Here is an 11,470-nt window from a genome sequence, read left to right as displayed (position 1 = left end):
ACAATACTTTTTTAGCGTTCATAAATCAATATCAAGACTAAAGACCGGCATCCATGGCCTGCACGACAGGGGACGCATTAAGCTGGTGATGTAGCTCGGCACAAGTCCTGTTCACTCCAATCCCATGAACCAAGCTTTCCTCAAAATCTCCCCACTTAATTGAGGAATTCCATTCAAAAATTCAAAAAAAAAAAATCACGAGAATTTAATAAATTTTTATAACCGCAACGCCACACTTAATTGATAATAACTAATATGCTTTAATAAAATTGCATGAAATCATTATCGTTTTATAATAATACATCAAACTTCCACTTAATTTCCCATTAGTAGCTATTAATAAGCAGTTGGTGGAAAGGCTGCCATCTCGGTACCCTTCCGGGACCCCACCCTCGTGCCTCCTCCTAATCTATAGATTTCATTAGATGGGGAAGTAATTTCCCAAAAAATTTAAGGCCAGGCATGAATTATACGAACGGATGGAGATATCACCCATCCGTTCTATAAAAGTCCCGAAAGGCCCTCTCTCTCCCTTCAACTCCAGGGGCCGGTCCGCTCCCTCCCCTAGCTCCCACCGCCAGCACCACCTCAATGGCCTCCTCCCTGGTCCCCCTCCCATCCATGTTCATCGGCCTCACCGCAATATTCCTCCTCATCACCGCCCCCCACGTCCTAGCCCAGGCCAAGGCCCCGGTCGCCCCCGGGCCGACCGCCGGCCCTCTCAGCCTCACCGCCATCCTCGAGAAGAGCGGGCAGTACACCACCCTCCTGCGCCTCCTCAAGGTTACCCAAGTAGGGGAGCAGGTACAAAGCCAGCTCAACAACTCCTACGACGGCCTCACCATCTTCGCCCCCACCGACAACGCCTTCAGCAGCCTCAAGTCCGGCGCCCTCAACAGCCTCAACCCCCAAGAACAGGTCTCTTTAGTCTTGTACCATGTCCTGCCGAGGTACTACAGCCTGACGACCTTCCAAACCGCGAGCAACCCGGTGCGCACCCAGGCCTCCGGCAGCAATGGAGCAGTCTACACGGTCAATGTGACGACCAGCAGCAACCAGGCGAACGTGTCGACCGGCGTAGACGAGACGCCGATCAGCAACGCCCTCTACTCCGAATTCCCTCTGGCGGTCTACTCGATCGACAAGGTCCTGCTGCCTTATGATCTCTTTGGGCCTAAGCCTCCAGCGCCGGCGCCGGCTCCAGTCCCGAAGAAGCACAAGAAGGCTCCAGCTGCGGCCTCGGGGCCTACGTCGGAGGCAGAGACCACCCCGTCAGCGGCTAGTTTGAAGGGGAGTGTGGGCTGGGGTTTTGTTATGGGGGTTGGGTTGATGAGCATTGCGAGTCTTCTCTAGAATGCACTGCATGACAATGTTATAGCTAGGTCCTTCATCTGCTTGTCTGGTGTTTGCCATTGGGCTTGCCTGCATTCATCTTTTTCTTTGTTGTTTTTTTTTTTTTTTTTGCTGTTATTGTTCTCTCTTTCATGTTCTTTTAATCTTTTTTCCATTCTCTTTGTTTCTTAAGCAATTGATTGATATTTAATACTTTCTCCTTTGCTGGATTCCTTCAGTGAAATGGATATATTCTCGCAAAATCTATGCTGCTATTCTTTTGGGACATACCGATTCTATTGTTAGAGCCTTCATTTTTTTTACTCGCAAAGTACAGAAAGTGACACAAGATGGACTGTCGGAGGGATTGCGGAATGACGACGGCTTGACAACGGTTTGATGCAGATGGAAGGATTCCAATTGGTGAAGCTAGCTGGTGGGGAATTGCTGTCATCAGCACTGGCATCAAATAATTCAATCGCGTAATATAATTAATAATTCGAGAATGTGACCAAATGGAGCTTAGGAGAGCTGGAATCTTACAACCCATGCATCAATTATGTGATTATTTTAAGGATAATTATGTGTTTTTGACTGGCTAGTTTATACACCTAAATCAGATCGATAGGAATATATATGTAGATAGATAGATAGATAGAAAATGGACGAGGACACATAGATTCTCAAGAGTCTCCCTGCCAAGTGTGCATAGCCATCTATCTTTTACAAGCTCTATCAGCCCAATGCATCCATCCATTGCAAGACTCCTGCATGATCTTACTGCAAATTAATGCAGCGACCCCTCACGAGAGGTCCACCTAAGCAACCGATGCGACAGGAAAAGGAGGTTGGGGCGCGGGGTTCACAAGAAAAGAGTAGATGGACAAAGACACCGCAACCACTGCGGCTCGGCCCTGCCCACCTCCCATTCATGAATGGGAGCCCCATGCACATGCTCTCTTCCATTTCATACAATTATCCTTTTGGGCGGGGCGGGCACAGCCTCTTAGTTCCTCGTGGTGGGTCCTGATGCTTGTTGATAATGAGTCATTAGCTCGCATCCATCATCAATGACGCATCCACTCCATGTCCTTATTCACCTTCCTAATATGAGATATTTTTCTTGTTTTTCAAGTATATTTTTGATCTATTACTCAATATAAAAAAATATAAAATATAAAAATAAATCTATCTCATTCTATTTGTTTAAGCTTTTGGGACAAGTGGTGATTGTTAACATGGTATCTTAAAAATTTCATTTGCTGGGCTCACTCATCCTACTTTGGGCCTAGTAACATTGTCCAGTTTTTGTAGTGGCTACAAGATAGATTTGGAGCATCTAATGTACAATTAATGTGGAAGGAGCTACAAAGTCATATAATCAATGTAAACTAGCTTCGCCATCATCCACCGCTGATTGATGTGAAGCACTTCTCGATGTTTTCATGCAAAACAAAGTTTGCTATCTATGAATTGTTGGGCTTAAAGTTTGCTGTCTATGAATTATAAATGATGCTCTCAAAGTAAATAAAACAGGAAAAAGCAAATCGTTTCAAGTCATTGGGGACGGCCGGCCACTTGGAGATAGCTTGATTTTTTGTGAATGTCCAAATCCTTTTCTCCCTTCACATCATAGAAGCCTATCTATTGATCTTTAATTAAACTCGCTGCACTTGGATTCTCCTGTGCTTAATACAATTGCTTGTTGAATATTCATTACATAGCTTCATGCTCCTTTTTGAGAAAATACACAACTATATGCTCTTGTAAGCGATTGTTTAGCATTGTTCCAATGACAGCGGCTATCCAATTTTTTTCATCTTATAGGCAACATGTTGATTGAATAATTAAATTGTTAGACTTTTTTTTTGGACTTCTTAATGATCTATTGTGAAGCTTTTTTGAGAGAACAAATTACCATACAATGTAAGGTAGTTCGAGTACATTATTAGAGAATGCAACAATGTTATTGAACTGTTGTTTGAAGTTGGTACATTAATTATTTTTATTAGAAACGAAAGAAGGGAAATTTTGCAATCGAACATTCTATAGCGTTTCACTTAAAAAGAGAATTTCTTGTTCATATTCAAGGGAAAATTCTTATATCTATATATTTCATTCATTTTTTCACAAATAGATGGAACATCTTAAAATGCCATACGATACTGACGGTTCCCACATTTTCATAAAAAGTTCAGGTATCATCAACAGCAAGAGAAAATGACCATTTTTACCCCTTCTTTATCTCCAAAGACAACTGCATGGGCACCATTGGTCATTGGTTGATTCGTTGCAAACTGCTCATGATAACAAACACATCCAATTGAACTGAAGAGCTCAAACAACATAAAACAGGAAGAGGAAAAATTATGGATAAGTGGCTGATTTAGAACTTATTAATTAATTCGTCTTCTATCCATCATGCTTGCATCTTCTCTTTGGGCCGCTTGTGCCTTTTAAAGCTTTTTGTGCTGTTATTTGTTTTCGATTCGCCTCTGATGGCACAGGAATCCCATTAACTCAACTACTCTTATACTAACGTCTCATTAGGAAATGCAAGTGTTATTTCTTCTTCTTTTTTTTTTGCACAAGTTGCAGAATATGCATCAAGCGATCAGAAATTGGACATCACAAGTTCTACGAGGTGTTATCTTGTAGGTGCATAATTTTCAAACATATACACAAAACTCGAATAAGTTTACAGCATCGTCACACATTTCAAACCTGCATGCAATGTGCAACATTTTCCATAGAGATTTTGTCCATCCACTGTGGATGGAGCAATGTCAACCCCTCCACTTGAGAGCTCTTAGAAAACAGGAATAACCCACTGATCAGAATTGAGTTGGTATTGGCCTTTCAACATTAGTCGTGATAGTATCAGCTCCATATGGTTTATTGAACAATAAGCTATATACATTGAACGGAGCTCAGGTAATCATGGGGATTATTAGATGAAGACAGACATCCGTATCTCCCAAGTTCAGCTTGAGACCCCAATTGTAAGGTTGCACCTCGCTGGCCCGCTAAGCTTGAGATCAAAACTCTTCCGCATTTTGCCTATAGCCATGGGTCCCCCCACCTGGGCGTGTCCCCATCGCCGGCCCCTAACGTGGTGGCTACTTTTATATATTATATTATGCCATTATTTTTATACAAGATTGCTATGGGCAAAAACTTGGATAAGTTCGGATCCGAGCCTTATCCATTACACGCCACATGCTCAAAAGACCAATGATTAACGTGAATGACTAACGAGGATGGGTGCGAGCGTATGTTTAGTTCCACATCGGTTATTAGTCGAGAAGATTTTGAGTAGTCATACAGAACTAAGGAACTCAAACAAATACCTTTCAACTAACTATTTGGATGAGATATTAGGCTCTGACAAATAGTATCAGAGCGAACTCGACTCATAGCCTACATGGACTAAAGAACACTGCAGCATGGGTTCATAAAAACTAATCACAGGCTCCAAAAAATATCTTTCATCTACCTATTCTGGATAAGGTCTTATATATATATATATATATATATATATATATTCATCAAAAAAAACAAAAAAAAGACAAGCTTTGTCTTCACCCCCACACGTTTATGGAATGGGGCTGGCAACAGGAAAGGGAAGGAATTTTTTATAATTAACCATATAGTTTTGGAGATTAATTAAAACGATGACTTCACCAATAGGCATTAGTTTGAGTTGGATGGCATCCATTGCAAAGCTGAGATATATATTTTTTTAATTCCTTCCCTTTCTTGTTCCCGGAACAGAACGGAAATACATTAATTGTCAGGACGGGATGGCTCTTGATTTTAGCCTCATTGCGAGGTCATTGGTTCACATGATACCTTGGTCCAGTTTGGCAATAACAAATATCTAGCTTAAACTAGTAGACTATTGAAAAAGATGTTTGTCTCCTTAGCCGCACACATATTCTATACAAATTTGTGGTTCTTGGATGCAAATGCGCAGGGCGTCCAAATGCTCTAATCTTATCTGGTTCCATTTTAATGGCTTCTGCTAATTGTCTGCTTCCTCTCAGAATAATTTATAGCTACATCAATTTAATTGTCTGCTTTCGTAACCTGGCTCCGAGCGTGACGTATCACAACCTGGCTATTTGAATCCATTTTTGAGCCGGCTTTTTGGACTGGTCTGTTTTGCTGCTGCGTATTTATTAATGGATGTTTAGACGAGCTGGTTAGGGTTCCACGTCGTGCAAAATTCCCAAGGACGTGGCAAAAGTCAAGGTTTTGCTCCTGGTGCTCAAAGGTGTCGAATGAACGCGTCCACTTTTTATACGGCTGTCAACCAATGACTTGATCCAATTAATCTGAGATCCATGGATCAGATCGAAGTGAAAAAAAAAAAAAAAATCAATTCAGAGACCAAATGAGGTCAAGATTTGAAATTTTCTAACCGAACCGATCGGTATTATATCTGAATCCAATATGGATCAACAAAAAATAGTCCGGTCCAACCTGGATTTGATCCGGTCTAACCCAAAACTTGATTTATATAAACCCATTTTCCTTCACTGTAAATGTCTTTTTCAATGTTTGAAGAAATATTATTTAAACTAATCCCTCTTAACTCATCCCAACAATTCCATCTTCATTATTTGTTTTCATGGATTAAGGAACTAATATTTATTTTTTAATTATAATTTGTAAACTTGTACCTTTTAAAAATAGATTTTTAAAAGTTTTAAATGTTTTTACTAGATATTCATGTCTAAGTTGTCTTTTTCCTTCTATATCAATTATTCCAATAACTAATAGTTATTATATTTTTAGCAATAAAGTAAGAAATAAATGTTTGATCCGACCTAATCTTATGCGGTCCTAATCTGAACCTAAATATTTCAACTAGTCCGGATCATATTTGACCCTAACCCAACCATAATAACCTATTGGATCTAAAATCTTTTCCATGGGGCCTATCCATCCAATCGGAACAATCAACCGATTGGGTACATGTCCAAAATTAAAATCGGGATGAGAGAGAGAATTTTTAATCAATAGATATAGAGTTTTAATCAATAGAAACTTTTTAATCTAATAGAATGTTGCTCTTGTATCCTAAGCCAACCAATTTTGCCACATCTCGAAAATAAGGCTTTCCAAGTTAACTGAACTATGGCTATTTTTAACCATGTGGTAAGAGCAATATTGCATGGTAGCTAGGGCTGCTAATTCACCAATAGCCTCGAAGGTTGCTTAACGACCTTTGGTATTTTGTTAATGCTCAAGCCAATGATGGTTGTGTGGTTGCTCATGATCCATGATTTCCTCATACTATATACTTTTCAAGGTAGAGCTCATATATGAGGATGCCATGAATGTCTAGACTTATCAAGGAGCACCCAATGTCATGCGTAAGATTCGTAGGCTATATTCGTAAAATATACATGGTACTAACATCACAAGCATGTAGATGTTGTAAAATTTTTCGTTCATTTTTTCAGAAAACGAGCACTCGGAACAAACTAGACTTGGATCCTTTATGTGGTTGATAAATTAATGGCCGGATGGAAAATATATCTACTAGCCTTCTTTGATGGAGTAGAAAGATGCTTCTTCCTTGTTTCCTTAACAATAAAATTTGAAAATTTTACCAATTGTTATTCACTCATTGGCATTTTCCTCATAATAATAAATATAGTCGCTAATATAGCAACCATTTAGCGAAAGGCCCCTTAAGTAAAATTTATTTTTTTCATACTTTTAAATAAAAGAAAACGTTCATCCACATATGTATGGAACTCTATTTGTCAGTTTGCTTTCTTTTTTTTTTTCGCCAAGATCATTTCCCTTTTTGAGTAACGTAATATGAGGAAACTTTCTCAATTTCACCAAGAACGAGTTTCTTTACTGCCAAAATTTTAAAAAATTGATTCTTACTGAAAGAAGAAGAGAGAGGAAGAAAGAAAGAAAGAAGAATTTTTGAACTTCTTACAATTTATAAGTGACCGATTCGACCGCGGTTTTTCATAGGGGAAATGGAAAAAACGTGAGCTCCACCCGATTTTGTTCCGAAAACCGTGTAACTCGTCATGGGGCCAACGTGCATTTCCTGCGGTACACTGAATGGGATGCGTGACATCACGTTAGCGTGTACCGAACGCGTGCCACGGACCGAGACGGCCGACCTGGCCCTCAGCGACTCCGGGCCAGCAAAAACGAATTTAAAATATGAACGCTGACGACGCCCGTGGGGAGCCTGAAGACGAGCGTGCCGACGGCATCATGACATCAATCCTCTCCGGTGGCTCGCGTTTGCAGAAGGGAGGCCATGCGTTGGCCGGCCAAAAGGGGCTCGATAGTTGACTAGTATTCTTCGCCTTCAATTAAAAATAGAACGTTTTTTAAAGCTAATCACTCGATTCCAGAAGAATAATGCTGCAAATAGAGATGGTCGTGATGCACGTTTCTCGTGTACGGTTAGAGCTTCAAAAAGCATGACTTGGCTCGCGACTGCCTGTCACGATAGTAGGTGTTCCTACGGGATAACAATGATATCCTGAGCGGTCACGTGGACGCGCACGGCCCACGGGAGGGGTGGGGCGAGGTTGCATCATGGAGAGGTAGTTGTCGCCAGTCGGCGTAGCCAAAGCGGCCGGATTCGAATCAGCAGGTCCACCCAATTCGAAGCATGACGCCATTGGACATCATCCACCGGCGCAGCGCGACGCGTTGCTGGCTGGGAGCGATGCGTAACTGCCACTGACGTGAGGCGACGCATCGTGCGACGTCACCCTCCGGGCTATATAATTTTGTTCCTACCCCTGGTCTCCGTCCCCCTTGCTGCTTCCCTTCCCCATTCTTTCTCTCGCTCTCGCTCTCTCTCTTTCTCTCTCTCTCTCTCTCTCTGAAATCCGAGTACATAGCGAAAAAGGCACGTAAAGAAGATGCAACAGGCGATCCCGTACAGCAACGGGAGGGCGTGGGCTCCGCGGAGAAACGGCGGGGGAGCGGTCATCGGGGGGCGGACGGCGGTCGAGCAGGTGGTGGTGGCGGCGCGGTGCGCGACCAGCGGCGGCGAGATACGGAGGGTGGTGGAGGAGAACCCGGTGGTGGTTGTGGGGCGGCGGGGTTGCTGCATGGTGCACGTGGTGAGGAGGTTGCTGCTGGGGCAGGGGGTGAACCCGACGGTGTGCGAGGTCGGGGAGGACGCCGACGAGGCGGCGCTCATCGCCGAGCTGCCCCCGAGCATGGCTGCCTCCGGCGCCGCCGGCAGCGGCGGGGACGTTGTGGGCCACCTCCGGCGGCAGGGGATGGTGCTGCCGGCAGTGTTCATCGGGGGAAGGCTGGTGGGGGGGCTGGACCGGCTCATGGCCGTCCACATCTCCGGCGAGCTCGTCCCGATCTTAAAGCAAGCCGGCGCGTTATGGCTCTGAATCCTGTTTTAGTCTTCCAGTCTTTCTATACAATGTGATTTAGGTGTAATTTATGGAACGATAGTTAGGAAACGATTGGGTGTGCTTCTGCCACATCTCCCACTGTATAAGAGAGATATATATGTATCTACTCTGCGCCAGATGGGCGAGCGCACGCAATTAATTCCAGTATCTGCAGTTTTTTTTTTTTTTCTTTAACAATGCAATGTTTAGTTTGATGGGTTATTTGTGCTCTATGCTTGCAATTAGGAAGAAGGTGGAAAGGATTGAGGTAATGTTCTCTTTGATGGGTTATCTTGATTTGTTAGTTTGTAGTTATTAAGAAGGTGGAGCTCTGAAACGGGGCGATCTTTTTTATATATGCACGTGTCCTGCCACCGGGGATATGATCACTGTCACACAGGTGGTGTACTGTAGCTATATTTTGTCCCATATCTCGCTGATATTTTGCGGGACAAGCGTCTTCCACATGAAATAGAACGTGATCGTGAAATCATAAATTTTGGTTTTAAACTTGATAGTTTTGTTATTTGAGCCAAAAGACAGCGAAGTGATAGATAAGACTTGGGAAAATACAGTAATCATGTGCGACCCTCATTCGTTGTTTCCCATGGAAACGAGCTAATAATTACCATTATAAATCCGAGCTAGGAATGTGAAGGATTCTCAGGCCTCATGTATGACAAAATTTGCTGGAAGTTTCAAAAAAGTCATGGCAATTGGAATTTGTGCCATTCTAAGAAGGAAAAAGGTGAAAGTTGTATGGCGAGCAAATAGAATGTCAGCTGGTAGAAAGCAATGCGTCTGTCTTGGCTGTCATAGTGTATTCCCACTCACATGCAGTCAAATCTGATTTGGTCGCTTGGCACGTTCTTTACGCTATTGCGATGGGATGTTTCAGCAGAGCTAGTGCTTTTGGTATTGTTAGAAGGTGGAAGAGCATTCTGTAAGTAAATTAACTTTGCTATTGATGTTGTCCCTTCCACAACAATCTCCTGCTTATTAACCTTGCTATAGAGATGGTCTACGCCGCATCAACCTCTAGAATAAATATTGAAGGGGTATACAATTACCTATTTATTCAAGTTCATCTTAAATTTATTTACCAATAATTTGTCAAATTGTTTCGTCTCTGAGATAAATTTTATAAGGGGGTCAAATCTTGAGTTTACGTGAACAAGGACTTGTTTCAGTGGGCTTACCCCTTTCCTTAGCAATTAGAAGTTATGGATGAAACCTTAGATAACCTAGGTAATTAGAGTATGGGTGGTCTCTCTCTCTCTCTCACTCAAGAAAAAAAAGGATCATCAATGCATATTTTATTAGCATTCCATGTTAAGAAACATAAAGACAAAGAATGCCATAGGCAAATTAGCCTATAACAAGAAAGTAATTCATTCTAGAAATCTTCTTTCTGTGGGTGGTCACTGTGACTCGGAGATCTTGACATGGCCTTTCGTGGTCATCACCTCCTTTTCATTACTCTTTGATTAAATAGGATCGACTCATGGAAAGATGAACGCACAGATTTTCCTTAATTAGGCGAGAACTGCAGATACATATTTTGCATCACTTAATTAATTTTAAAGACTTTCTAAGAGAGATAGGGACTCTCCTGATAGATTATGGAAGTTTTTTGACAAATCTTCAATATAATTAGATCTTTGGTCCTGATTGAGCTTGCAACACTTAGAAATGGCATGCAAATGCACACACAAGCACAATCAAATGCACAGACATGCACCGTTAGCATGCTCAATGAACACACGAGCACATCTCTAAACCTAGAGAATAAGTTTTATCACATCAACCTACAGTTGGCTTGACAGATTCTTCTTTACTATTAGTTCTCGAGGCCACATCCTCCAGAACTGGAGATCCTATTTATTAAGATTCCTTCATACCATACTTTAGAACCCTTCATTCCACATCTGGGATCCTCTCAATTTAACAATAATATATGCGTTTAAAACTTCTTCATGTTAATTAAAAAGATTTAGCTTTATTCAATGCTGCAAAATCTAGTTCCTTTTTATTGGAGATGAAAACATTCAAGTTTTTTTCTTGTGTACGTAAAACTTATCTCAAATTGGTATTACAATCCACTAAAATTGTTGAAGAAGTGCAGAATGCATCGGGCGATTGAAAGACCATGGTGCCTGTTGTCGTTGAAATTTGGCCTAAGGATGACCACGCCGGAGGAAGCCGAGAAGATGCTGGCCGGGACGAAGAAAGACGGCCACCTCCAGCACTCCGGGGTACTTGCACAAAGCCTTGGCCGGGGATTCCGACAAAAGCCCTCCAATAGCTAAATTATCTGGGCTTTTTTGAGAGGTTTCTGAGTGCCTTTGATAGACTCTTATGGCTTAAAAATGGCTTGTGATAGCTTTCCAAATGATCCAGGGGGTCGGATGAGCCATCATACGACTCGATTTGCGGCAACTTGAACCTCGAGGGGATCGGCTCGTCAACAATCCATCAAGGGAATGGGAACTCAATTGTAAATTCGAGCTCGACGTCACGCTTCGGGCCTTGGTCGCGGAGCGCCTGGATCTACAGCTCCAACTCCTCGACTTTCTTGTCGAGCTCGGCGATGGGTGAGCCTTTTGTTGCCACTCGGCATGGGATGGACCCTGCCTCCGATGGTTGTTCCCGAGCTTGGGGTTTCAGACTTCATCACAGGCTCTCATGGCGATGGCTGCGCGACAAGCCCTTTGGGCTTAAGGATCGAGCTC

General features: G+C 42.4%; 2 protein-coding genes across 2 annotated transcripts; both read left to right on the top strand.

Annotated features, from left to right (window-relative positions):
- Positions 1-451: 451 nt before the first annotated feature.
- LOC103702460 (fasciclin-like arabinogalactan protein 6) lies at positions 452-1,576 on the top strand. Its single transcript, XM_008784902.4, has one exon. The coding sequence runs from the start codon at positions 592-594 to the stop codon at positions 1,351-1,353; it is 762 nt and encodes a 253-aa protein (XP_008783124.2). The 5' UTR covers positions 452-591; the 3' UTR covers positions 1,354-1,576.
- A 6,355-nt stretch (positions 1,577-7,931) lies between these two features.
- LOC103702459 (monothiol glutaredoxin-S3-like) lies at positions 7,932-9,022 on the top strand. The gene has a single exon (XM_008784901.4). It carries the CDS (start codon positions 8,247-8,249, stop codon positions 8,733-8,735), a length of 489 nt encoding a protein of 162 aa, XP_008783123.1. The 5' UTR covers positions 7,932-8,246; the 3' UTR covers positions 8,736-9,022.
- The last annotated feature ends 2,448 nt before the right edge of the window (positions 9,023-11,470 follow it).

This window comes from Phoenix dactylifera, chromosome 8, assembly GCF_009389715.1.
Source record: "Phoenix dactylifera cultivar Barhee BC4 chromosome 8, palm_55x_up_171113_PBpolish2nd_filt_p, whole genome shotgun sequence".
Lineage (NCBI taxonomy): Eukaryota > Viridiplantae > Streptophyta > Magnoliopsida > Arecales > Arecaceae > Phoenix > Phoenix dactylifera.
This window is presented reverse-complemented; position numbering and strand designations above follow the sequence as displayed.

What these genes read in the sequence shown, in the direction of transcription:
- LOC103702460 (XM_008784902.4), top strand. Translation starts at nt 592, where the DNA reads ATGGCCTCCTCCCTGGTCCCCCTCCCATCCATGTTCATCGGCCTCACC.
- LOC103702459 (XM_008784901.4), top strand. Translation starts at nt 8,247, where the DNA reads ATGCAACAGGCGATCCCGTACAGCAACGGGAGGGCGTGGGCTCCGCGG.